At 31.8% G+C, this 25,366-nt stretch overlaps 1 protein-coding gene across 1 annotated transcript; it reads right to left on the reverse strand.

The window, feature by feature from the left end:
* Nucleotides 1-399: 399 nt before the first annotated feature.
* Nucleotides 400-25,366, reverse strand: LOC131931022 (uncharacterized). Its single transcript, XM_059287705.1, has 47 exons — nucleotides 25,243-25,366; nucleotides 21,090-21,362; nucleotides 20,674-20,800; nucleotides 19,123-19,337; nucleotides 18,213-18,482; nucleotides 17,998-18,120; nucleotides 17,303-17,442; nucleotides 16,980-17,103; nucleotides 16,428-16,618; nucleotides 16,082-16,163; nucleotides 15,636-15,803; nucleotides 15,004-15,272; nucleotides 14,595-14,871; nucleotides 14,395-14,507; nucleotides 13,970-14,093; nucleotides 13,719-13,846; nucleotides 13,605-13,630; nucleotides 13,263-13,471; nucleotides 12,825-13,073; nucleotides 12,123-12,339; nucleotides 11,791-11,960; nucleotides 11,214-11,375; nucleotides 10,732-10,854; nucleotides 10,493-10,618; nucleotides 10,102-10,224; nucleotides 9,765-9,887; nucleotides 9,114-9,359; nucleotides 8,722-8,856; nucleotides 8,336-8,461; nucleotides 7,913-8,035; nucleotides 7,351-7,482; nucleotides 6,997-7,107; nucleotides 6,753-6,893; nucleotides 6,361-6,486; nucleotides 6,095-6,217; nucleotides 5,734-5,853; nucleotides 5,203-5,325; nucleotides 4,553-4,810; nucleotides 3,976-4,239; nucleotides 3,561-3,824; nucleotides 3,300-3,412; nucleotides 2,846-2,907; nucleotides 2,544-2,701; nucleotides 2,046-2,136; nucleotides 1,826-1,839; nucleotides 1,369-1,546; nucleotides 400-908 (listed from the first exon to the last, which is right to left on the reverse strand). Exons 1-47 carry the CDS (start codon nucleotides 25,268-25,270, stop codon nucleotides 845-847), a joined length of 7,152 nt encoding a protein of 2,383 aa, XP_059143688.1. The 5' UTR covers nucleotides 25,271-25,366; the 3' UTR covers nucleotides 400-844.

The following is a 25,366-nucleotide window of genomic DNA, read 5'->3' on the forward strand; positions in this document are numbered from 1 at the left end:
TAGGCAGCTAGCCAGCAACAAGATGCATCTTGTAAACGGTGTTATACTGTTAAGTTTAAATTTACTGTTTTTGAATAAGTTTCTTAGAAACAATTTTTTTTAAAGTACCTTGATAATAAATGTATTAATAATTCGAGATATATTTGTATGAGATTATGATAATAACCTTCCAATATCATTTAATGTTTATGGGGGTTTTAAAATATTTTTTTATCATTGTCTTTTTGTAAAATAAAGTGTTGTAAACTCTTTTATTTTCTTGTTTTACCAAGTAACCTCAAAAATACATAAACAATAAACAAAAATATTATATGAGAATTTTATTTAGAACAGATTACATTTTTTTTTTGCTTTTGAAAAAGACAATTACAAAATTATTTACAATATAATATGCACCTGGCTAAATGCAAAAAATACATTTAAAATCATTTCTTTTCATGCAACAGTAGTAGTCTACTAAGTAGATATTTATCACATAGATGAAATCAGAAATCTAATAATCAGAAAAATACTTTTAGCGAGAGATGTTCATCTATCATTTATTTTATTGTTTTATTTTGTGTTTTGCAAAAGAGAAAAGAAACTGTTTAAATGTATGGATTTTGTATAAAAAACCCACTCCCAACTGTTCTTATTAATAGTAGTTGTAAATGTATTAATAGCAGTGGAAAATAAAACTTAATTAAAAAGAATAATGTCAAACATTAATGAGTAAGAAATATTTTCATTTTCAAGCAAAGTAAAAAACTTAATTAATTGCTAATGTCTTTATTAATGTCTTTATTAATATAAGTAAAATCTCCAATGTTTAATGATGATAAAATGATCCATAGCTTATATATAACTATTTTTCCAAATTTATTTGGTTATAGGTTGGATTAGAGTAGGTTTTCCTTGTATCACTACACCTGCAGAAAAAAAAAATACTTATCATGTTTTAAATGATGTTAAAGTACTTTAAGTTCGTATTAATGTTAAGCTACTTGATTTATGTCATCTTTAATCTATTAAAACATTTTACAGAAACATTAATAGAAAAAGGAATTCTTGGCTGTGAGTTCATTAAAACATTTGAGCAACTTATTTGCTTCATATACAATTTTACAGCTCTTTTATATTTTTTAAACCTAATTATCATCTTCATGACCTATTATGGTAAAAGGATAGAGATTAATAAACTTTACATACACATTTTTCACAATAGAAAGTATCTTAAAATACTTTTACTAATTGCCTTATATTTACAAACAGGCTGCTTATGTTTAACACTAAATTGCTCCATTAGCATTGGCATAGCTCTAATCTTAATTTCGTTCCTTTCTTTTTTATTTTGTAATTAATTCCTACAGTCAAAACATATTTTCTTACCCTTTAGATAGGTCTTGAAAGATGAGCTCTGATCTCTGAGAAATGCATAGATCAGCTGCAAAGTTTTTTCGCCTGTGTCTGCTTGTACATTTAAAAACAGCTCCAATAACAACACATAAGATAACAAACAGTGGTAGTCCAATGGCCAGCCCTAGGATAAGACTGGTGTTATCTGAAACTGTTAAATGATAAAGTTAACCAACATTTTCTTACAAAGTGTGTTATGTAGTAGAGAGGCTTGAATAATTCAAAAAAGATCTGACGATTATGCATTTAATATCTAAGTCAATACGTGTCTCAACCTACTGTTTAGGATTAGTCTATTTTTCTTTCATCATATTTAAAACCACAGTTATGTATGAACTATGTGCATGATAATTTAATAACATTTATGTTTAAATTTAAATATTTAGTTAAATCAATATTGGATATTTTAGCAGTTTTATTTAAAAATTACCTTTGTTTACTGGCCTGAAACAAATTAATAATTAGATTAATATCATTCTATTCTTAATAAAAATTTTAATTTATTTATTTAGAGAGTTGTTTTCCAGTTAATTTTCATAGAACTAATATTATATACAAAAACTGCAAATGAATTTAACTTTTCCTATATTTTTATAATGTTTTAATTTAAAATAAAAAGTCTAATTCTTTAGTAAATAGAGTTTTCTTACCTACAACTGGCTAAATTATTGTCCAGATAACATTCTTCATTTTCTTTACATGGATTTATTTTATATCTTGCATCACATGATAAGATGGACACTATCAAAATAAACATAATGTTTTTATTTCATATGGAATATAACTGAAATAAAATAGATAACAAAAACTTTGATGAGGGTGTATGAATATCTACTAAAACAAATTCTTAAAAATAATTACAGCTTTAGAACTTAATATATGTCTAAGGCATTGAAGGAAACAAATCTAAACAAATTAGCACACAATAATCAGTTAAGATTCTAAATGCTAATGATCTAGTTTTAATTTTTATCTTTAAAAAGTGCATAACTAGAAAAAAATAAGTAACAATAGAAACTCTTTTGTAAAAATATCTTTAGTACTGCTACCAGACAGTAGCACCTAATGAATTTAAATTAAAACAATTAAATTTAAAATCAACTTGTTCAATAATTAATAAAGCAATAGTTAGCCATGACAAAACTGACCAGGGATGTTATCAATTAAAGCTTGGAGTAAAAATATTTGCTGGCCATCTAGTGTGATACCATCTACTATTACGGATTGCATGGCTAATGTAAATTCTACAATAGTATTGTACTCTTTTAGAAGAATGACAGTAGCATCCACTATTAGGCTTCCTTTTCTGTAAAAAAAAAAAAATCACATTCAATTAATCTATATATTCATTTTATAGTCATATTTTCATTTTTAAAATAAAATAATTACAAAAGTTTAAAAGGAATATAACACAACACATTAAAGTAATAATTATTTAAATGGCACTAACCTTAATTTATTAACAATTACATTATTTATAAGAGAGCTTTTGCTTCTTAATTTTAATACTACCTGTAAATAAAAAACACATTTTCATTTAAATTTGGATGGATTAAAAAATAAATGTATTTACTAGGTAAATGAGAAAATATGCCGATTTTTAAAGTTTTTATTCCTATTCTTTCTACCATTTCAGTGAACCTTTTAAAGATGTTTTGAAAGATGTGTTTATTTAATCAAAATAAAAGAAAGAAAAAAAAGAAAAAAAAAACTTTTTTATTCACATTGTTGTTTTGTTTAACAAAAAAAAAAAAAGAATGAAACCCATTAGTAAATGTAAACATAGATAAATTAGAAAAGATTTATTGCATTCTGAAAAAATAACAAAATTAACTATATAAATTTTGACTGACAAAATAATGTATTTAAAGCCTTAGTAACATAAAGCAAGAAAATAAATTTACTTCAGCTTCAACTTGATTTTTTGTGTTTTTGTAATCATTACTATTTGTGTCCTCTAAATTCTTTTCAGAAACATCAACATTGAATGTAAAGGTAATTTCACGAGAAAGAAACTCTGTCAAATGAAAATGAAATACTAACTCAAAAACTTTTGTCATATAATACAATTATTGAAAAAAAAACTCCATTAAAAGTGAACAAGTTATATGTATTTATTCATATTATAAAATTAATATAACTTTATCCAAAAGTAACTGCCTTGCCTTCACAAGTATGATTGCTGGGATGGTTTATATAACCTTCATCACAAGAACATGTATACCCTCCATCGTTGTTAGTACAGTGAGAATGAGCTGGACACAGGTCAGATGTTTGTTTACATTCATCAAAATCCACATCACATCTGGTTCCATTCCATCCTGTTTTACAGAAACAGCTACCATTTGTTTTGTCACACAGGTGAGTGTTGGATGCTACACAGGTACAGGTGTGAGAGCAGTCTTGGCCCCATTTGCTATCAGGACACTCTGTATCATTAGTAAATCACATATGCATAAGTACATAATCATAACGTACGCATTAATACACAATCTTTAAGTCTAAACTTATTTTAAATACAATTTAATAATTTAAAAGAAAAAAATTAGAAAAAAACTACGAAAAAGAAACACAATCTACCTTTACATTGGCATGTGTCACATGACTTTGAGTAACCAATCCTGCATGAGCATTCATATCCTCCATCTTTGTTTACACAGACTTGCAGTTTACCCTGACTACATGTGTGTGTACCTTCCTGACATTCATTGACATCTGTCTCACAAGCTGGTCCACGCCAGCCAGGCTTACAGTAGCAGCTGCCATTGACATTGTTGCATGCAGCGTTTGGTGGACAAGAGCAGCGGAGTGTACATACTGGACCATACAAGTCTTCATCACAGGCTGTACCATCAAATGTAAATTATTTATTATTTTCATCACCTCATTTCAAAGACAATATAACTTGGTTATTTATTATTTACCATTTATTTGACAGATGACAACATCAAGTGGAAACCATTTTTGTGGGGTTTTAATAACCTCTTTAATTTACCTTTCAATAACATAATAAGTGTTTTATATAGTATAAGTCTAAATAAAATATTTATGAATCACAAAATTTAAAACTAAAGATTAGGCCTATATCAGATAAGATTTATAACAAAGATTATATCACAAAATTTGTAACTAAAGATTATGCTTTTCAATCACTTACCCTGACATGTAGTCTGGTTGATGTTCACAAATCCAACATCACAAGAACAGACGTAGTCTCCAGCAGTGTTTGTACAGTGTGAATGTACAGGGCACACGTTGGAGGCTGTACACTCATCAATGTCTTCTCCACATGAGCTGCCCTTCCACCCAGGCTTACAATGGCAGTTGCCAGATTTCTTATCACAAAACTGTGTGTTAGCTTTTTCACAGGGGCATATTGTAGTGCACCCAACTCCCCAAGTACCTTCATTGCATACTGTAATAACATTATTAATAAACAAACTCATTTATATACAATACAATTACCTTTTTGACTTCTTTCAAAATGTGGAGCAAAACTAGCCTTCTAAATAGGGCTTTTAATTTTTTTAAACGTAGGCCTATAATAGAAAAAAGTAATTAGATTTGAGAAGCATGCATTAATATTTTTTGTTATGGTAAGTAAACTTGTAATTTACTAAAGTAGGCCTACCTAACAAATTTTTAAAAATTATAAGAGTTCTATACCCTTGTTTTCTTTTCAGGTTTTAGAACACATCAAGATTAAATACCACTGCAATGTACTATTTGTTAATGTTTCACAAGATAAAAATTAAATTGAAATAGTAAAGACTTTTTTTCTTTCCAAAACATCTTTTCATGTTTTACCAGAACAAGAGAGTCCATTAGAATCCAACCTTTCTCCCAGCCCACACACACATTCAATGCTGGTGTTGTCTCTGGTCTCAACACAACCAAAAGTACATGGGCTGTTGGCACATAGGTCCACATCTTTTAAGTTAATTAAGTTAAGTTTATTTTCAGCATAGGTCTACATCTGTTATGTTTAGTTATTTTTTCATTATAGGTGTAAGGTCTACATCTGTTTAGGTTAAGTTTATTTTCAACATAGGTCTACATCTGTTATGTTTAGTTATTTTTGCATTATAGGTGTAAGGTCTACATCTGTTTAAGTTTAATTTGAACATAGGTCTACATCTGTTAATGTTTAGTTGTTAAATATAGTTATAGGGTCTACATCTGTATGGGCATAGTTATATGTTATACAAATACATATTATTTTAATGAACTTATTTATAAAAATCTTTTTAAAATAACAACAAAGTTAACTCAAAATCTTATGCTAATTCCAAAAAGTACTAGAGACTAGCCATCGCAGTGATATATGCTTGTACCTACCATCACAGGTTAGTCCATTTATTGCCAAAATTTTTCCCTTAGGGCAAAAGCAGGTTTCAACATTATCCATGACAGCACATTGGAAGCTGCAGTTGGTTTTGGTTTTGCATGGGACTGTAGCTGTGGTTATACAAATTAATTCATGGAATGGTAGCTGATGTTATACAAATTAATTCATGGGATTGTAGCTGAGGTTATATAATTTAATTATTTAAAACTAAAATAATTTTTTCTACAAAATAAAATTATGAAAATACTCTTTCAAAAAACAAATAATATGTAATAGTGATTCATTTTTTTTAAATAAAAGAGAATCATTTTAAAATATTTCATTGGAAAATAATCGTGTTACATTTCCTACCTCTACATGTGAGTCCATCTTGTTGGAGGTACAGGCCAGATAGACAGGAACATCTGTAGCTTCCTTCTGTGTTGATACAAGTCTGTTCACATCTGGATAAACCTTGGTCACATTCATTTATGTCTGGAACACATAATGATTGATTTTCAAAAGTTTTAAAATCAGTATTGATCTATTACTTCTATTGTTTAAATAACTGTGTAAATCTAGATTCTAATAAATTGGTTCCTGAAAATGATTTGTTTTCTATTTTCTAATGAGCTTACCTTCACACAACTGTGTTGTTGAATTAAATGCATACCCTGCATAACAAGAGCAAATGAATCCTCCTTCAATGTTGGTACACATCTGACTGCAGTTGTTTGTTAATGGACTGGTGCACTCATTTATATCTGGATAACATATGACAATATTTTGGTTTTATTTTAAGGTCAAATAAAAACAAAATTTCTTCCTAACTTTAAAAATTATATAATTTCAGCACTCTTCATAAAATGCAGTTGTAAAAAAATGAAATTGCACATAAAATGAAAACATAAATTAAGTTTCACAAATTTTTTAAAAGCAAAATATGTTAGTATGTCTATTTTATAATTTGTTACACAGTTGCTTTTGTTCTGTTTTAATTGAGCCAGTCATAACTTTATAAGACAGTCACCTGTACACACTCTGTCTTTTCTCAAATATCCATTCTGACACTGGCAGGTAGCAGATCCAGGTAGATTAACACATTTTTCTTTAGCTCCACAAGTTACATTTCCATTGCTACATTCATCAATATCAACTGAGCAGTACTTTCCTTAAAATTTATGATAATATATTTAATACCGTTGGATTTATGGAAAAATAATTTTAAAAAAAAAACAGTTGTTTTAGTTCTGTAAAATTTATTGTTCCTTTACCTGTGTACCCATGTTTACAGACACAACCAACTTTTGGATCACAGTGATCTGCCCCTGACCCACAGCTACAAGACTGAGAACACTGAATGCCCCAGGTTTCTCCACTACAGGCTAAAAATAAATTCAAAAGAAAACAAAACAATAATTACCTTTTTAGAATGAGTTCTTTAATCAAATTTATTCTTATTGGAATATGTAATTACTAAAATAAAATACTTGTTCAATTTACATTTTGTAACAATTTACATTTTGTCACAGCAAGTAAAATGTGCTAAACGTATAAATAAGTAATATTGTTCATTATATTCACGATTATTCCTATCAGAATTTAGAAATGTAACAAATGAAACCAACCAATGCAAGAGTGACCATCATTGTCCAGCTTGAATCCTGTGGGGCAGGAACATGTGTAGCTGCCATTAGTGTTTACACATCCATCTCTGTTTGAGCAATGGTTGTTCACATCTGACTCACATTCATTGATGTCTGAAAATATTTATTTATATCTTAACCCTGTTATTATAAATCTTGTGTTTAGTTATTAATAGTAAATAACTACCAATTATTCATGATTTCATTAGAAATTATTCATAGGTTTTTAGAGATGAAATAAATAAAACAAATAAACTGTAGGCTACACAGCAAACTAAGTAGATCTAGATATTTTAACATTTCTTACATCATTACATTTTACTAGCCAAGCTATGCAAAATATATAAAAAAAAGATTTGATCAAACCTAAAATTCTATTAGTTTTAGACTTCTGCTAAATGAATAGCTATAACAAAGACAATCTTTCTGTATGCTCCAACCTTATTTGCATACACTAAACATTAGTGCTTACATAAAATGAGCTGTGAAAATTATAAATCGAAAAAAATAACAATTTTTTTCTACTTAAAACTGTTGTCCTTACCTTCACATTTTTCTGGTTCAGTGAGTCTGTATCCTCTAGGACAGTAGCAGTAAGGTGTGTTATCTACATCCACAGCACAGCCATTGCTACAGTTTAGGTTAAATCCTTGACATGTGTCCCTCACTGATGATTAATATTGTAATCATCTTAATTCAAAAAACTTCAGCTGATTGTTACAGGCATATATTTCATTTAATAATAGTATTCAAGTCAACTGCAATATACAAATCAAAGTAATATAAATAATTTATTTTAATTATTGAGTCTCTTTATTAAGTGATGTTAAAAAGTGGTATATACAAACATTATTATTTTTATATAAATAATTCTATGCGAATTATATCTGAATCAAGTATACTTACTAAAATATGAATAGCTCAAGAGTGAGAATATAATATTATTAATAATTCGTTTTAAAGTTACCTTTCAGACATGACAAGCGATCATCTGCCAATGTGTAGCCTTGTTGACACAAACAATTATAAGACCCAGGTTTGTTTTCACACACCTGTTCACATTCATCAGCATTGGTCAAACATTCATCAATATCTGAAACAATAGAGATTATGTGACATTGGTCATAAACTCATCAATATCTGAAACAATACAGAAAATGCAAAATAGGTCTTACACTTATCAATATCTGAAAGAATAGAGGTCATGTGACACTTGTGAATTATCAGTGTCTGAAAATTGACCACTCCAAATAGATAGTCATAGATTATAAAATTTAAAATGATAATTTTGATTTTTATCAGCATTTAAAATAATTTTATTGAGTACTACTAGATTCAAGACCAAAAGTTTACCTTGACAAACAGCTAGGGAATTTCTGGCAAATCCTTTCTTACACTGACAGCTGTAGCTGCCCACTGTGTTGACACAAACCTCCAGCATTTTGTCACAAGTTGTGTTGACGAAAATATCTTTACATTCATCAATGTCTGGGGAGAGAAAATTTTGGCTTACTTCAAATTAAAAAAATTCATTAATTCTTCCAATTGATTTTAAAATGCCTCCTAAAACCATTAATTTTGTTGTACATAATTTTAAATAAGGTAATAAAAAATGTGTACATTTAATTCAAAAGTACTTAAGTAATATACAGAATTTTAATCTATCCATTAAAAATATATGTAACAGTACACATCATTGATGACTTTATTAAGTTATGAAAAGACGTACCAAAGTGAGTTACTACCTGTACAGATTCCATTAGTTAACCTGTAGCCCTCAGCACAGATACAGGTGTATGAGCCAATTCTGTTTTTACAGACAAAACCAGCTGGACAGGGGTTGGACTGGTCACACTCATCAACATCCAGCTCACAGTGGTCACCTGTCCACTCTTTGTCACAGACACAACCTCTGACAGGGTCACATGACCCATGGCCACTACACTGGCAGATTTGGGCACAGTTCGGTCCATAGTAGGGTCTTTCACAGGCTGCACAGTTATAGATTATTGGTAAAAGTCTGTTTATAATTATGTAATATCTACTATTAAAACAATAGAATTTAAGAATTTAAGAGTTCTATTTTGTGAGACCTTTATTTACATAATCACATTGCTAAATATTTTGGAATTTAAAAAAAAAAACTATCACGTTTCGAAGCTTTAAGTCAAAATATTTAGTGCTTTTATTTAAGATTATTGATAATGAATTTAAAATATGCAGCAATGTTTAAGACAATGAGCAGTAGATACAGAAATTTCCTACAGAAAGTTATGTTGTATAGCATCTGCTTAACATGAAACAACTAATACTAAGGACTGTGTAAATTCAATTTTATACTAATTTTATGTTCAAAGTTATATAACAATATTTTTCTATTATTTAAAAGTACAAACCTTGACAAGACAGTCCATCAGCTGCCAGTTTGTAGCCAGTATAACATGAGCATTCAAATGTTCCTTCAAGATTTTTACAAACCTGGTCACATGGTTTGTTACCATACTCACATTCATTGATATCTGGTAAAATATTAAATTTCTCAAAAATGTCAAATGTTAAACTAATTTGAAGATTTTTAAAACAAATAACAGTACAAAATAAAATGTGATATTAAAAGAAATGGCCCCATAATTAATTTAATTATAATAAAAAGTAGTTTCAAAATTGTTTTTTAAAATAACTGAAATAAATTACCACTAAATATAAATTCATAATACACATGCAAGTAGGTACCTTGACAATTTTTTGTATCTTTTGGATCAGGTTCAAATCCAAGCCTGCAACTGCAATTAGTCTGACCATTGGTATATTGACATATCTGTTCACAGTCATAGCAGTATGAAATCAATGAGGTGTCTGTAGATTGTTTATTGTTACTGATACAGTTAGAAAAATAAATATTGCCATTGCTAGACTTTTTTAACTATAAAAAATATCAAAAAATCTATAAAACGTTTAGTATAGTTTATTAGCAACAGAAGAGTAAATAACGCTTACCTTAAAGGCTAAACCAAGGTTTTGATTCTAGTTTTAGTATTTTTTAACCAATACATCTTTATTTATTTTAGTATTATTTAATGAGATAAAATCAATTATAACACAGATCAAGTTCAATGATCCTAACCTAAAGAACAAGTGAGACCATTGCTGTCTAAGGTGTATCCAGTCTGACATGAACAAGTGTAGTTGCCAGCTGTGTTGGTACAAATCTGTTGACATTTGGATGATCTCTCCTCACATTCATTGATGTCTAGGGGGATTTAGAAAATATTTTACAGTTATGTTAATGTTGAAATTGTATAACTTTGTTTACTTTAACCTATTTATGTTTTTATAGAGCGTATGTAAAATTCTTGTCTTCACCTGTGCAAGTTTTCTTGTCTCCAGTATCCAGCCTGTAACCAGGTCTACATGAGCACATGTAAGAGCCTTCAGTGTTTGTACAGGTTTGATTGCACATGCTTTCATCACTGCACTCATTTACATCTAGTTTACAAGAAAATTAACTTTTACATTTTGAATATTATTTAAACTGCACTAAGGTATATTTTTTAACATGCAGTAAAATTTATTTTTTCTACGTTAATTTTATCAGCACATATAAAAAGATCACAACAAATATTCCTCAGCTGTCACTCAGTTATCTAATAATACTAACAGTAGAAAACCTAACTACCCAAGAACTTTATTTGAATTTAATAGGTTAAGATTTAAATATTTTATGCTTAATATATCTATGGGTTCGGTGTATTTTAACTTATAAGTATATTTCAGGGGCTGTTGCCCAAAATTAGACACCAAAAAAAAAACAGAATAAATTAATGGTTTTGCTGAAAGTCACTCACCTAAACATATCTTTTTATAATCCACAAAACCAGGAGGACATTTTCCACAAACATAACCAACTGAGTTGTTTCCCTGTTGTTGAGCTGTTAGGTCTGTGCAGTTCTGTCCCTTGGAGCAAGGTTTTATAGCACAAGCATCCAGCTCTAATTCACATTCAACGCCTGTGTGGAGGAAATGTATTTAAGATCATGTAAAATCAAAGGTTATTATGAATTATACTCCTAAAAATTAAGACTCAACTAATAATGGGACGGAGTGGTCTAGCGGTAGAGCACTGGACTGCTAACCCGTAAGTCTCGAGTTCGAATCCGGGTTTAAGTCAGTAGACCGTCCCTGAGTCCACCCAACTCGGATGGGTGCCTAACTCACGTTAGGGAAAGTAAAGGCGGCTGAGCATAGTGCTGACCACATTATCTCTTCATATGCCGAGGTCACAGAAACAAGTGAACTCTACTTCACTTGCCCCATAGACCGTCAGGTTTGAAAGGGAAACTTTTAATAATGTCTAAGACTTTATACCTCACAAAAAAAATGTGTTATGGAACATTTAAAAATAAGCAAGCTATTAATGTCTACCTGTGTACGCAGGATGACAACGACAGGCCAGTATCTGGAACATTCCATTAAAAAGTTCCTCCCTTGTTCTATTTATATCACAAACACCATGACCACAACAGAGTGGGCAAACTCTAACTGGGATGTACAACAGTGGAGAGTAGGCTCCCTTGGAGTCTTTGACACGAACTCTAAATTATATTTTATTACAGCATCAGTTATTTTATAAATCTATTATCTGAAAAAGGTGTCTCAAAACACCATTATTGTATATGTTTGAAAATATTTACATCAGGTTAAATTTAATCATTAACAGAACTTTAACATGATTAAAAAATTCTATCAAAACTTACTGAATTGCAACAGGTTTCTTGACATCTGGTGCGTAGGTAATAACCCCACTCTTATCAATCTTGACATCTGTGATGTTTCCACTCAGTTCAAATATAACATCATCTCCATCCATATCAAGTCCTAGAACTTGTAAAGTTGATTGTGTCCCTTGTTTGACATTCCATGTACCTCTGATGTTCAAGTTGTCTATTAAAGCTATTATTGGAGGATTGTTTTCTGAACAAAGGAAAAGTGTTAGTCATCTATAATAATATATTATTGATAACAAATGTTGAACAAAATTAATTTAATCAGCACAGCTTCAGATTAACATCAGCACCAAACAGTATTAAGAATATGAATTTTTAAAAAGCAATTGACACAAACCAACCGAAATTAATAAACAACCTTTCAAGAAACTGTTACATGATTGTTTTGTGAAAAACAAATAAGAACATAAATAGTAGTTTAATCATTTTTACTTGATTAGGTTCTTAAATAATGACTATTTAATTGTTAAGTTATAATTTTTCATATTATTTTGATATCACCATACTGCTAGATACCATTAATAAAAGCAATTTGTTTTAAAATACCCTGTAACCCATACTTTATTGGATGTTAAAGTTAATTGTCTTACATTTATGTAGCCCCTACTCTATATTAGTATTTTTTTATCCAATGCATACAAAAAATTTCACAGCATAATTAGCAATGTTTACCCAAACTTTGAATGATGACAACCATCTCATCAAATTTGGATTTAGTGGCAGCAGCAAATCTCTTGTCCCCAGTCACCAAATAATCAAAGATACACGGGTCGTTTTTACTGCCACAGATTTCAACAGCTTTGGCCACTTCGGTTTCATTAGCTTCATCTCTAAACCAGGGCACGTGATCTGGGTGCTGGTAGTCTGATAGAGTTTTGTCTTGCTCGAATTTATAAACACAGTTGGAGGAATTCACAAGCCCTGGAGTGGACATGGTAAAAGAAATTAAATTATTCATTATTTTGAAAAATGGAATATACAATTAATTACAGAATTCAAGATGATATATGGCCTTAAAATAAATTCATACTGTTATTAAAATATTAAGAATGTCAGAATTTCCTATAAATAACCACTTAATAATAATTTTTTTTGCTAAAAAGAATTTACATTGTTTAGCAAACTGGTAGTAGATTTCCCTTTCACTTAAGTTTGATGGAAGAACTTGTCCATCAGGAAGGATGAACTCATCTGTCTTGATACCATTAAAGTTTCCCAGCAAACCTCGAGTTTTGTTTTGGAGTTCCTTAGAGACTTCAAACATAATCTCCAGACTTTTCACAGCAACATTCACTTCAATGCTGACACCTAAGGAGAGCCTAATTCAATAAATGTTTCTCCATGTTTGGAATTTTTTTTTTTAGATCTAATCTATGAAGTCATATGGTGTAAATATATCACTTATTAATCACAAAAAGTAATATATTGAAATTATTCCAGTATCAATCATGCAATGTTAAAGTCTCATCCCATTTAACCTGATGATCATTTTAAAATAATACAGCTACTATTCTATTTTAAAAAGACACACCAAAATACAATTTTACCAGAGATAAAAATAGCCACTGCTATAGTTTTATTATTTCTGTCTTCTCTGATGACACTGAGAGAGTTAGTGGAGACAATAACATCTGAGTCAACTTTCTTGTAGAAATCATTTGTGATATCGATACCATTCACCCACAGTAACATAGCTGGAAAAAATGAATTAATTTCTTTAATTTAAACATGCTGAAATATTTACCATTTAAAAACTAAAAAAAATCGACATCATTGTATGTAGATAGTAAAAAATAACTAAAATTATTAAAACTAACATGTATTTGATTCAGCCAACTCAATTTGAAAATGTGTATTATTAACCCCTTGAGCCGCAAATCCTTTAAAAACTGTGGCGTTGGTTAGGGTACCTGAGCTGCTTTCTGCCAGTCCAGTCTTTGCCTGCAGTGTATGAATTGTTTTTTTTAAATAATACACTTCACAATTATAATTAAACAAATTCAATTTCTTGCCGTTAGGGTAACTAAACCTAAATAATCATTTAATAAGCATTCAATTATTGATTAATGATATAATTTATCATAAATCAATGTCGTTATTTAAGTAAAATTATAAAAAAAAGTCTTTCTTTTATAATTATAGGCCTAAACTAAATAATTGACAAACTTAGTCTTTCACAAAACTAATGAAATGAATTTTTTAAACTAAATCTCTACTTCAATGAAAACTTAATTTGACCTACCTGTATAGCAAATTGATTGTCTATTGTCGTGACCATGGTAAAAATACCACGTCCATTCATGGCATATGTGACACCATCCAAGGTTGTAATGTGAGGGTCTCCCAGTGCAGGAGCTTAAACCAGTTTTAATTTTTAAAATAAGTAATAATTATACAGTGAAAACTTAAAAAAAAATATTTGCAGTCAAACATATTACCAACCTTGCACAAATTCAACAAAATTTGAACATCCCATATCCGGAAAAATCTGGTAAAACTGGTCACAAAGTTTGACTTGACTAGAGTCTACACAGCACCATTGGTGTGCTTGTATGTTTTCTAGAGCCTGAAAGTTATCAAAGTATCCCATTTGCCAAGGGTCATTGACCAAAACATGTCCAGAGTCTGGGGATGCTGGGATATAAGAAGCTTCCATCCATGATTGTTGCCAGTCTCTCCAATCATCATTGGCTGGTTTTGTCCAATGGTAACAACACAGCTTGAAAAGATTAATATTAATGATAATCTATAATAATAATAATAAGTCTATATAAGTAAAATCTTTATGAATTGAAATTTTTAAAAAGTATTTGAAACCAATTTTCCTGTACAATAGAAATAAAATATTCACCATATTCCTTTTGTTTCCCTGCAAAAATCTGAGCTTAGCCAGACTGCTGATGGCGTAGCAGTAAACATCTTGTTTCTCCCCACGTCTCTCATAGAGCTGCCACTGACGCCCAAGTCTCTCCAGTGTACAGGGACACTTGTACAGCTGACGCTTCTCAAACTCGTACACAGGGTCAGTCAGCAGGTCAGCGTGTTGACACAGATATTTCTCACACATCTGGTCTGGCCCAGACACCTTACCCACTTCAAAACTTATGACACCATTCAAACCTTACAAATAAAAACAAATATACAACACCATTTAAACCTTGGAAAAAGAACGTAACTTAAGTCACAATTAAACATTTGTAATAAAAACAAGTATGACCCAATTTAAATCATTCAAGCAACTCAAAGAAACGCAAATACTAATCACACCTCTGGGAAGAATTGTTATATTTGTATAAATATAGTAATTTAGCTTTAAACTAACCTTGTTATTATTATTTATTTAAGTGTATTTTAAAGCAATAAATTAATGTTATCAATAGTCTACTTAGTGAAATGTAAATTTATTTTAAATCAAAAGTTTATATCAGAACCAGACTAGACCTATTTAAATAAATTGTATTTAACCAATAATAAATAATGAACCTGTATTGCCAGGAACCATATCCAAGTTAGCAACTAGAGGTGAGTCAAGGTCATTAAGTGTTTGGATATTCTGCCCTTTGATGCCGATACTAATGGGTCTACCAGGCACATAATCCCAGTTCATTTTTCCTCGCTGATAAATGAATATGACGTATGAGGACTTTGCATCTAAAAAGTGAAAATATACCAATTTAAAAAGTATTCTAATGGTAGGGGATATCATTATTAAATGAATGTAAAGAAGTTAAAAATGAAAAGAAATATATTATAATATAATTACTTTGAAATAATCAAAGCCATGCAATGGTTAGTTGTTCATTATTTTAAAATAAATAAAGGAAATAAATAGTTGATTTTTTAAATATTACTTTTTCAATGTTCACACTATTCCTTTTGATTCAAATATTTTTAAAATTAATGCTTAATCATAATTATAAATTAATCACCTTGTAATATTACTTGTCCCTGCATTTCTATTGTTTCCCATCCACTGACTAAGATGGCTTGAAAAGTGTTACTCTCTGATTTCTGTAATTATTAATACAATGTAACAAAAATGAAAAAAAGCATTGTAAGCATTAAAAAATTATTGTTCCTAAAATCAAATATACATTAGCACATAAAACTTTAAAGAAGTATATATATATATATATATATATATATATATATATATATATATATATATATATATATATATATATATATATATATATAAAGAGAAAAAGAGAGAGAAAGAAACCAACAAACACATTCACTCTTATATAAACGTGAATGTGTATAATTTCACATTACCTTGCCTAAGTTTGAGTAAGGCTGAACATTTTCCCATGTAACAATCATAACTGAGTCTATTTCTATGCCAGAAAGATAATGAAATTTTGAAATGTCTTTCTTAGCTCTTTTGATGATATTAGTAAATTCAGTTGCATTTTTTTGGTTGGCTCCTTTGTTACAGTTCTCATACAAATGGTAATACACATTTCCTATTAGATACACACAAATATTTATTTATTTTTTAAAAATTATTTTAAATCTGTTTATTGTGTTTACTTTTATTCTAGAAATATATAATTTATAACAGCAATGATTTTTAATAAAAATGACCTACTGTTCATCAATTTTAAAAGTTTGTAATAAAAACTAAACAGTTTTGATATGATAAAAGTTTTCAAATGTGAAAACTCTTTTTTCTTTATATAGAAATAAATGAATAGATAAACATAATGCGTATTAGTTGAATGATGAATACATATTTAAAACAAATGTATGACAAGCTTATGATATAAAAGAGTCAAATAAGAAAACTGAGTTTTTATATCAATTAACTATATTTAATAGACTAACCTTTTTGAGCATCCATGTCAGCCCAAAATGGAGCTATTAGATTCATTTGCTGTTCTAAATTGAGATCTGGTTGTCCACTTAATTCAGTTTGTTGACCAAAGCTGATGACTCCATTAGAGAATACCTGCAGAATAAAATAAACACGTTATGAATACAATCTAAATCTAATCTAAATATATAATGTTTAATATATTTTAATAACTATATAAGATTTAATTTTTTAAATTTATCATCTTCTTTGAGATTTTAATATAAAAATCATTTAGCCTACAAATGTATCTTTGTCCATTACAATAAAGTTTATTTCCTAGGTAACCACTCACTGATGCCTCTGTTACATATTTGTCATCAAATGGAATGTCTTGTGAAAATTTGATTGGCTCACTAGCAGAGTATCCTCTCAACATATTCAAAATATTTAAAACGCCATCTTGAGCTTGCTCACCATATGGGTAGAAAGGTACTGAGATGTAAGAGGCATTGTTGAATTTTGTTTTATCTAAAAATATTTTATACAATCAACTTCAATAGCAAAATGAAACATCAGCATTATGATAAGCCTATATGAAATAAATAAAGTGTAAAACATTAATGTTAGCTTTATATAGGCTCGCATATCTCTTTAAAGTTAATGTTACAATATATTATGTAATAATTTTTCATATACAACCAACATTTACAGTTAGTTAAAAAAGTTAAATAATTTGAAATATAATTATAAACCATGCATTAATGGAAAATGCTAGGGAGTTGTTTCTATAATCATAAATCATTGCTGTAGAATAATGAGTAGTATTTAAAACTGTAATCAATTTAGAACATTCTTCTTCAAGCCAAGCTGTTGTACAGTTAAACTTAAAGAAAATTGTACAAATTTATTTTTAAAAATTCTTTAAATTAATATTTGAACTACTTTAATAAATAAGAGTCTAAAACACAGACAGTACACATATTTTTGTAAATAAAAATAACTTTATTAATTGAAAACTTTTATTGAGAAGTATTAATCATTTCTTACCAATGCAAAAGAGCTGTGTTTCTGTATCAAGTTCCAGTCCTTTGGGACAAACACATTTTTCTACTCCAGAACTTTCAACATAGCAAGCATGAGAGCATTGTTTGATGGTACATTCAGAACTTGCTGAAATATTTAAAATACTGTGTTGTTCAATAATAAAAAAAACTTCTTTCTGCACACAAGGTTGGAAGAATTTAGATTGTGTTGTGACTTACCATCGCATGTTTTGGTTGTAGAGTTGTACACATATCCCAGGTGACAGTCACACCTGTAGCTGCCCAGCAGGTTGACACAGTCCGAGTTGTCTGGACACACCTTGTTGTTGGTACCCAGACATTCATTGACGTCAACAGAACAATCCCTCATGGTCCAGCCAGGCTTACAGATACACTCGCCATTGGTGTTGTCACAGAACTGGCTGTTTTCTCTCACACATTTACAGTTGGTGTCGCAAGATGTCACGCCGTAGGTAAAACTGCGACATTCTAGGAAATGTTTATATATATATATATATATATATATATATATATATATATATATATATATATATATATATATATATATATATATATATATATATATATATATATATATATAGGCCTATATAAGAGTGTCAAAATGTGACTTTTGAATTATGGCCTTTTTTTACATATGGAACACTCATGCCCTCTCAACGGATGAATTAGAGCCTAATCTGCCCTAAACCAAACCATCTTTATATTTCCCAACAATTTCATTTAAAGGCAAGCCTCAAACTACAGCTTGTATGCTGCACAAAATTATTTCCCCTTAATGAAACAAAAGAATTTACAATATATATTAGCTGCATCTGTTTCAGACATTCACTATTTCCAAACGTTAATTTTAAATGAGACATACACTAAACGTAAGAGCTCACCATTCTTTAGGAATTATTCGAGAAAAGGCTGAAGGGCAAATACTTTTAGGGCTGAAAATTGGAAAGCTTGACACGTTATCATCAATCCACCGTGTTTTATCGCCCCGCCTTTTACGATTTTTATTATAATTTTTTTTTGTGGCGATGGAAGAATGAACATGTCATTTTTTTTAAATTTTAAATTAATCACTGTAATTAATTTTTTTAAAAACATTTTAAAAACTCACGATGTGAGGTGTACGTTGCATTAAAACCAGTTTGCTGAACACTACGATCAGATACAAAGTTTATATACATGTAGTGTCCTGTAGTTCGTATCAAACTTGGAACATCAGAGCTACAATATTTCCCAATTTGTCTGCTCTCTGCACTTTCGCCGTCATAAACCTCAACATAATCAAAGGTACATTTTGAGGTAGTCTCTAAGATAAAAACTGAAAATCTGTGAAAAGATAAAAATAATTTGATTTTTTTCTTTTATAAGGCTTCAAAGCAGGAATGCTTTATAAATTATATGTTGTTAAATTTGCACAGTAATAGTGATAGAGAAACTGCTTATGCGTGACCTAGTGTAAAATATTTAAGTTAGAGGTAGGCCGTGTTTCTTCCAGACTTTTTTCTCCGGGGTGGCACTTTATACTTTCGGGGAGGGAGGGCGGACACAGGTCATAGTGTATGTTTTCTATATACATTCCATTTCGTTCGGGGTGGTGGGGGGCGGTAGATTTTGTTCGGGGTTATCCGCCAATGCATGTCAAGACTCAAGAAAATAGAAGTAGAAGAAATGAAGGCCCTGAGTTATTATCATTCAGGCCTTACGAACGTCAGCTTTTACCTACCGATGCCCTGCAGAAAAAAAAACAAATAGCACTGGCATTAAGGGTCGTCCATAAATGACGTCACATTCGTAGGGGGGAGGAGAGGTACGTAATTTTGTGACGGTGTGTGAAGAGGTGGAGGGGGGGGGGGGTTCAGATGGAGTGACGTCACACTTTTGCTTTATAAAAAAGCAATGTTAGAAAACGAATTTTAGACGTTATTTCCCGTTTTAGAAAACGGTTTTAATAAAGTGTAATAAGAATTGATTAAAACACTCTATTTTGACAGAGTTCAGACAAGAATTAGGAAAAATACCGATGTTTAAAAAAAAAATTCAATTGCAATTTTAGGGGGGGTTGTAGGCTGTGGTGTGACGTCATTTTAGGGGGGGGTCTGGCTTTTTGTGACGCTGTGTGCCGGAGTGAAGGGGGGGGGGGTAAAAATTGTCAATAAAGCGTGACGTTATTTATGGATGACCCCTTAAGAAAATATCAAGCATGACAAAAAAATCAAAAGAAGATAGTTAACAAGTGAATTAAGTGTAAATCTGCAAGACAAACAAAGCAATCACGTAAAACATTCAGTTCGTACGTGCGATGAGTACCTTAAAGAAGATACGGCTTAATTTTTTAATTTGTAGAATAAATTGGCTATTGTTTGATTGCATAATGATGCTTATTACAGAACAAAGGAAATTCTTTAAATCATTTAGTACCGATTGGACACACCAGTGATACTATTTGGCCGCACGTGAGGGTAATTGCTATTTTTTTGTACTTAATTACTGTGCCTCCCCTTTTAATATTTACAACTTGAAGTCGTGATTTATTTGTTTGGTTTTAAATAAAGTTTGCTATAAAATTAACGTAAAGTTATTTTGTTTTTCTTAAGGGGAACGAATAACCCACTTTCCCCTAAATTAATTTCACATTGGTATGAGTGTGTAAACGATACTCTACCCCAGAGAGACGACACTTCCTTCCTCTCCAATGATCAACCAAGAACACTTAGCATTGTTAAAATATGGCAGCGGATAATTCGGACTGGATATAATCCCTGTGATGTTTGAAAACGTAGAGCTGCAGTCTGTGGATTGAAATGTGTTTTGTTTTCTTTAGTTAGCGCTCAAATTACTCAATGTTAAATTACATTGTTGCTTCAGTGGATAGTTTAATAGCAGACAAAAAGCACATATTTTGCTAAATCTACTATTCAAAATTAGGGAAACTGGCTTGACAATTTATCTGCCATCTAAATTTAAGTAGGCCTATAAGATTTATTTACAAAATCGTAATTAGTGCTAAAAATGTACTTTTATCGTAATATAATATAAAAAAATTATGTTTATCGTATTATAACACGAATATTTATTTACTTATAGGTATACACGTTCCATTGCCAGACTCCGTATAACCGTTTATCTCATCGCATTTACAGATAAAGCCTTGAAAAGTGTTTGTACAAGTTGAATGTGCCGGACAGTTATGAGTGCCAAGTGTGCACTCATCAACGTCTACTGTACAAAACTCTCCTGTCCAGTTGGTCAAGCAACTACAGTTGCCTATGCGAGTGTTACAAAATTTCGTGTTGTTTAAAGCACATGGGCAGTTTTTGTAGCAATCTGGACCGTAGGTCTGGTTCGTGCAATCTGAAATGTAGTTGAATATTTTTTTAATAATCCAGATAACGTAGAAAGGTGTGAAAAATATAAATATAACCCATAGAATATGCAAATCTCTTCAAACTATTTAGTAAGAATTTTTTTACATGTGTTTAAAACAATAAAAGCTGTACTATACTTGTCAATGGTTTTAAGTGTAATTAAAAGTATATTTGATAATCAGTAAAAAAAAAACCAATTTAATTCAACCGATAGAATGGTCAGAGCCACTTATCTACGGGAATAAAGTAAGTATAGTCTCCCTAATACGGAAACCTGCTCAGGAGTTGGACTCCCATTAGCCAGGCAGGCCTCAGTGTAGCAAACCCCGACCACGAGAGTTTCCTACACATCGGTCGCTACTTCCGTCGGCTCTCACCGGGCTTTCCTTCCCCACCCACCAGACGCCACCAGACCGGCTTGATCGTGGGGGGGGGGGGGGCATTCGGCCAGATCAAAAACCTATAGCTGCTGTTGGCTACCACTAGCCATTCCGCACCCATTAGGGGGGTCATGAGCTTGGTCCGACTAATTGCACTCTTCCGAAGCAACGTGAAGGCCGCAGCTTAAAGTCAAAATATCTGGTTAGGGTCAAGAGCAGACCCCTTTTGGTTCCCGGCAGTCTTGCACCTCACCTCCCCCACGCTATAATGTAGGGGATTTTGGTGTCCGACATACCAGGCTCTTCGGTAAGTAAGTATAGTAAACGAATAAGTAATTCAACTGTCTAGTGAGCTAAATCACGGCAGGAAGAGGTTTTATAGTTAATTTGCAGTAGTTAGTTACAGCAAACAGTAACATTGTTAATAGCTAAGTTTGATGACCACTTGTCTTTGCAAGGGTTTGCAGCAGCAAGTAAACTTAATAAGTAGGTCTGATGACTACGGAACTACGGCCTGTAATAAAATTATAAGTTACTTAATAAACACAAGTTTAACTGCAAGAGTAGGCTGCTTGTGCATTCATTAGATTTAACAAATACTTGGTAACATTTGTAACAGTGGCGTAGCGAGGTCGGGTGTCACCCGGTGCGGCACTTAATGGTGTCACCCCCCAGAGGTGTAACGACCCTTCCCGGGGACAAACTTTTAAATTTCCAATTTGCACCCCCCCCCCCCTCAAATTTTTCTCTATATATTTTGCTATTTTTTGCCTTGGTGTCACCCCCCTTAATTGTGTCACCCGGTGCGGTCCGCGCCCCCTGCCCCCCCCCCCCCCCTCTCTACGACTCTGATTTGTAACAAACATGAGTTACAACAAATGGTACAGTAAATAAAATAGTACAAAACCAAAGTACGTGTCAAACAGAGGGTCTCCCGTTGAAAACGTGGAGTAGCTCAACAACGGACACAATAACAGGTTCACCCACAGTAGCCCGTTTATTGGAAAGTAGAGTAAAAGTGCGATTCTATTAATTACCGGTCCTTTCAAGGTTGGACGGGTAAGCACATGGTAACAAACCCGAAAGTCCTGAGTTCAAACTCTCGCGTAGACGAGGCTCGTCATCTAGTGGACAGCAACCCATCTAGGAGAGAAAACCCCGAAAACAAACAGGAGTGAAGCCCCTTAGGCTATACGAATACCAACTCTTTTCTTTTCGGCAACTACTGCGACACTGCTGATTCCATGCTGTACAAGTACTGTCTTTAGGGCCCATCAGATGTGTGGTGAGAAGGGGTTTGAGGCATCGGCATCATATGGATCTTCGCACCTTTACTTGAATTTCCAATGCGCAATCATCAAATCATCTGACAGACCAGTGGTTCCCAAACTTTTTCGAGTGGGACCCCTTTACAAAAAGTGACCCGTGACCCTCATGGAATTAAAAAGTCGAATTTAATAAGGAAATGTATAAGGACTAAAGTAAGATTTTCTAGTAGACTTTCAATATGAATTATTCTTGATAACTGTTTTAATAAGATGAGTGAAATTACGTGCTATTAACTAGCCTCAACATTCGCAGTTGAATTTTTGTTAACGCCAATTTCATGTCATTTATTTTTGTGATTTGTTTTTAATAGGAAAAGTGTTGAAAATCAATTCTCGCAAAATACGTAGACACAAAAGAAACTAAAACTCGAAAGGCAATCAATTTCACGTTTGGGTATGGATGGTGTGTACTAAACCAAAAATGTGAGCAGTTTATCATATGATGCGGAGTCATTCCGACAATTTAAGAGTTCATCTTGTAATTCATCGAGAATGTTGGCAACATCAAGGGACGCAGAGAATGGGTTATGGGTCAATGCAGTTTCTTTTTCTTTCAGCTCAGGGAAAATAACACCGCGGTTTGTTTTCTAGAGATTTAAGATGCCCAGAAATCTCATGTTGAATTTTTTTATTTATCTCACAATCAGATTCATCTACCACACTGCAGAGTTTCTCAAACATGGCAATATTTACAAAATTTATTTTCTTCGATAATTTTGCAGCTCTGGTATAAATGCCTCGAGTTTATCGTAAAAAGAGATAGGTTTCGCTCATTTTGTATGTTGATGTTTGAATATATCTGCTAGATATGATACTCTCTCCTACCACACTATGCCGTTAAAGTGTATCAAAAGGTCTTGTTTCCCTTGCACTTCCAAGAACAACATTATTTCATCTTTCAATTTAAAAAAAAAAAACACGATTCACAATATTTCCTTTTGACAGCCAGCGTACTGCAGTGTAGAAAAGCAAAACCTCGTGATCATTATTCATAAGTAACTGTTTAGAGCTCCAGCTTATTATTTACGACTTTTATTAGCAATGGGGTCGGAAGAGATACCGGTGAATCATGCAGTGGATTCCCCTTGGTTAGGGAGCTAAATATTTTACTGTTTTCTGAAAGCCCGATTTTTGTCCACACCCCACAGCAGTTTTCTCATTTTAATCCTCCAGTTTCAAAAAAAAATAATAATTTTCTCCATCTCTTCATAAAATAGCAACTCTACATCGATATCATCTGAATAAATATATTTCACAAAGACAAGCAACTGCGAACACGAACTAATGTTGTTGATTCATCAACATGAAAAGCAAAGAAAGCTTTTGAAAGCTTGATTTCAGTCAAAGTTTGTTCTTTAACATCTACGGAGATGTCTGCTATAAGCCGCTGAATAGTAATATTAGACAGAGCTATTTGTTGCATCTTTACTGCACTGGAAACCCTAAAAATTAATTTCACCATCTTCAAGATGCAGGGGTTTGTGAGATGTTGTTTTTGCTTGGCAATTTCTAATGCGACTTCATTTGATGTATGCACTCATGCTGTGTTTCCTTGGTGAAAACTTCCTGTTCGATCAAGTCTCTGACGTTTGCAACTAGCTTCATGCCAACGAAAGAACTCCATAACTTTTGGCTGTGTTCCGAATTACTCGTCTCAAAATGACGTTTAAGTTTTAAAGGTGTCATAAGACTCATGGCTGACAACGACTTTGCACAGTACGCATTGTTTTTCTCTATTTCATTTCCTGTGATGTTAGTAAAGCCGAATTTTAGATATTCTTCTAAATATTTTTTTTTCATTGCTAGGGGTTAGTCGAACCAATTCGCGACCCCCCCCCCCCTCCCCCAGATAGCCAGTTTGGGAACCCATGTATTAGACTATAGGAGCCTCATAACGCAAAGGACATGTCCCATAAGCGTTTCAGACTCAGGGATTGGTTACTGAGTAACCACCCCAACTGGACACTATAACAGCAGTATCAGAGGCCGCTGGGCGAGCCGTGGTATGTAGCTGATAAGGGTTGGGGGCAGTAATAGCGCAGGCAGAGGGTGGGGGTTGCACAAAATGACGGTAAATGGTTTCCCCGTCACAAAAATGAAATTGTTATATATAGAACGTTTATCTTTTTATTTCGCATAAATAATAAAACCGACTTACCTACGCAGTGATCCCCAATCAACACCATTCCAATGGGACAATAACACACTTCTGTCGAGGTTGTCTGATTTGAAACATTAGCACAAACATGAGAACAATTTCTTTCTGAGCAGGAGGCGGTACT

The sequence above is a fragment of the Physella acuta genome, unplaced genomic scaffold, assembly GCF_028476545.2.
Source record: "Physella acuta isolate Inbredline_101_S28 unplaced genomic scaffold, ASM2847654v3 ptg000102l, whole genome shotgun sequence".
Lineage (NCBI taxonomy): Eukaryota > Metazoa > Mollusca > Gastropoda > Physidae > Physella > Physella acuta.

Bases quoted from the DNA above. Each gene is read 5' to 3' on its own strand.
- LOC131931022 (XM_059287705.1), bottom strand. From the start codon at position 25,270: ATGGTGTTGATTGGGGATCACTGCGTAG. The intron at 8,036-8,335 runs GTAACTTTAAAA...ATTAATCATCAG, and splicing joins TCGCTTGTCATGTCTGAAAG to TGAGGGACACATGTCAAGGA. The intron at 5,326-5,733 runs GTAGGTACAAGC...TTAACTTAAAAG, and splicing joins AAATGGACTAACCTGTGATG to ATGTGGACCTATGTGCCAAC.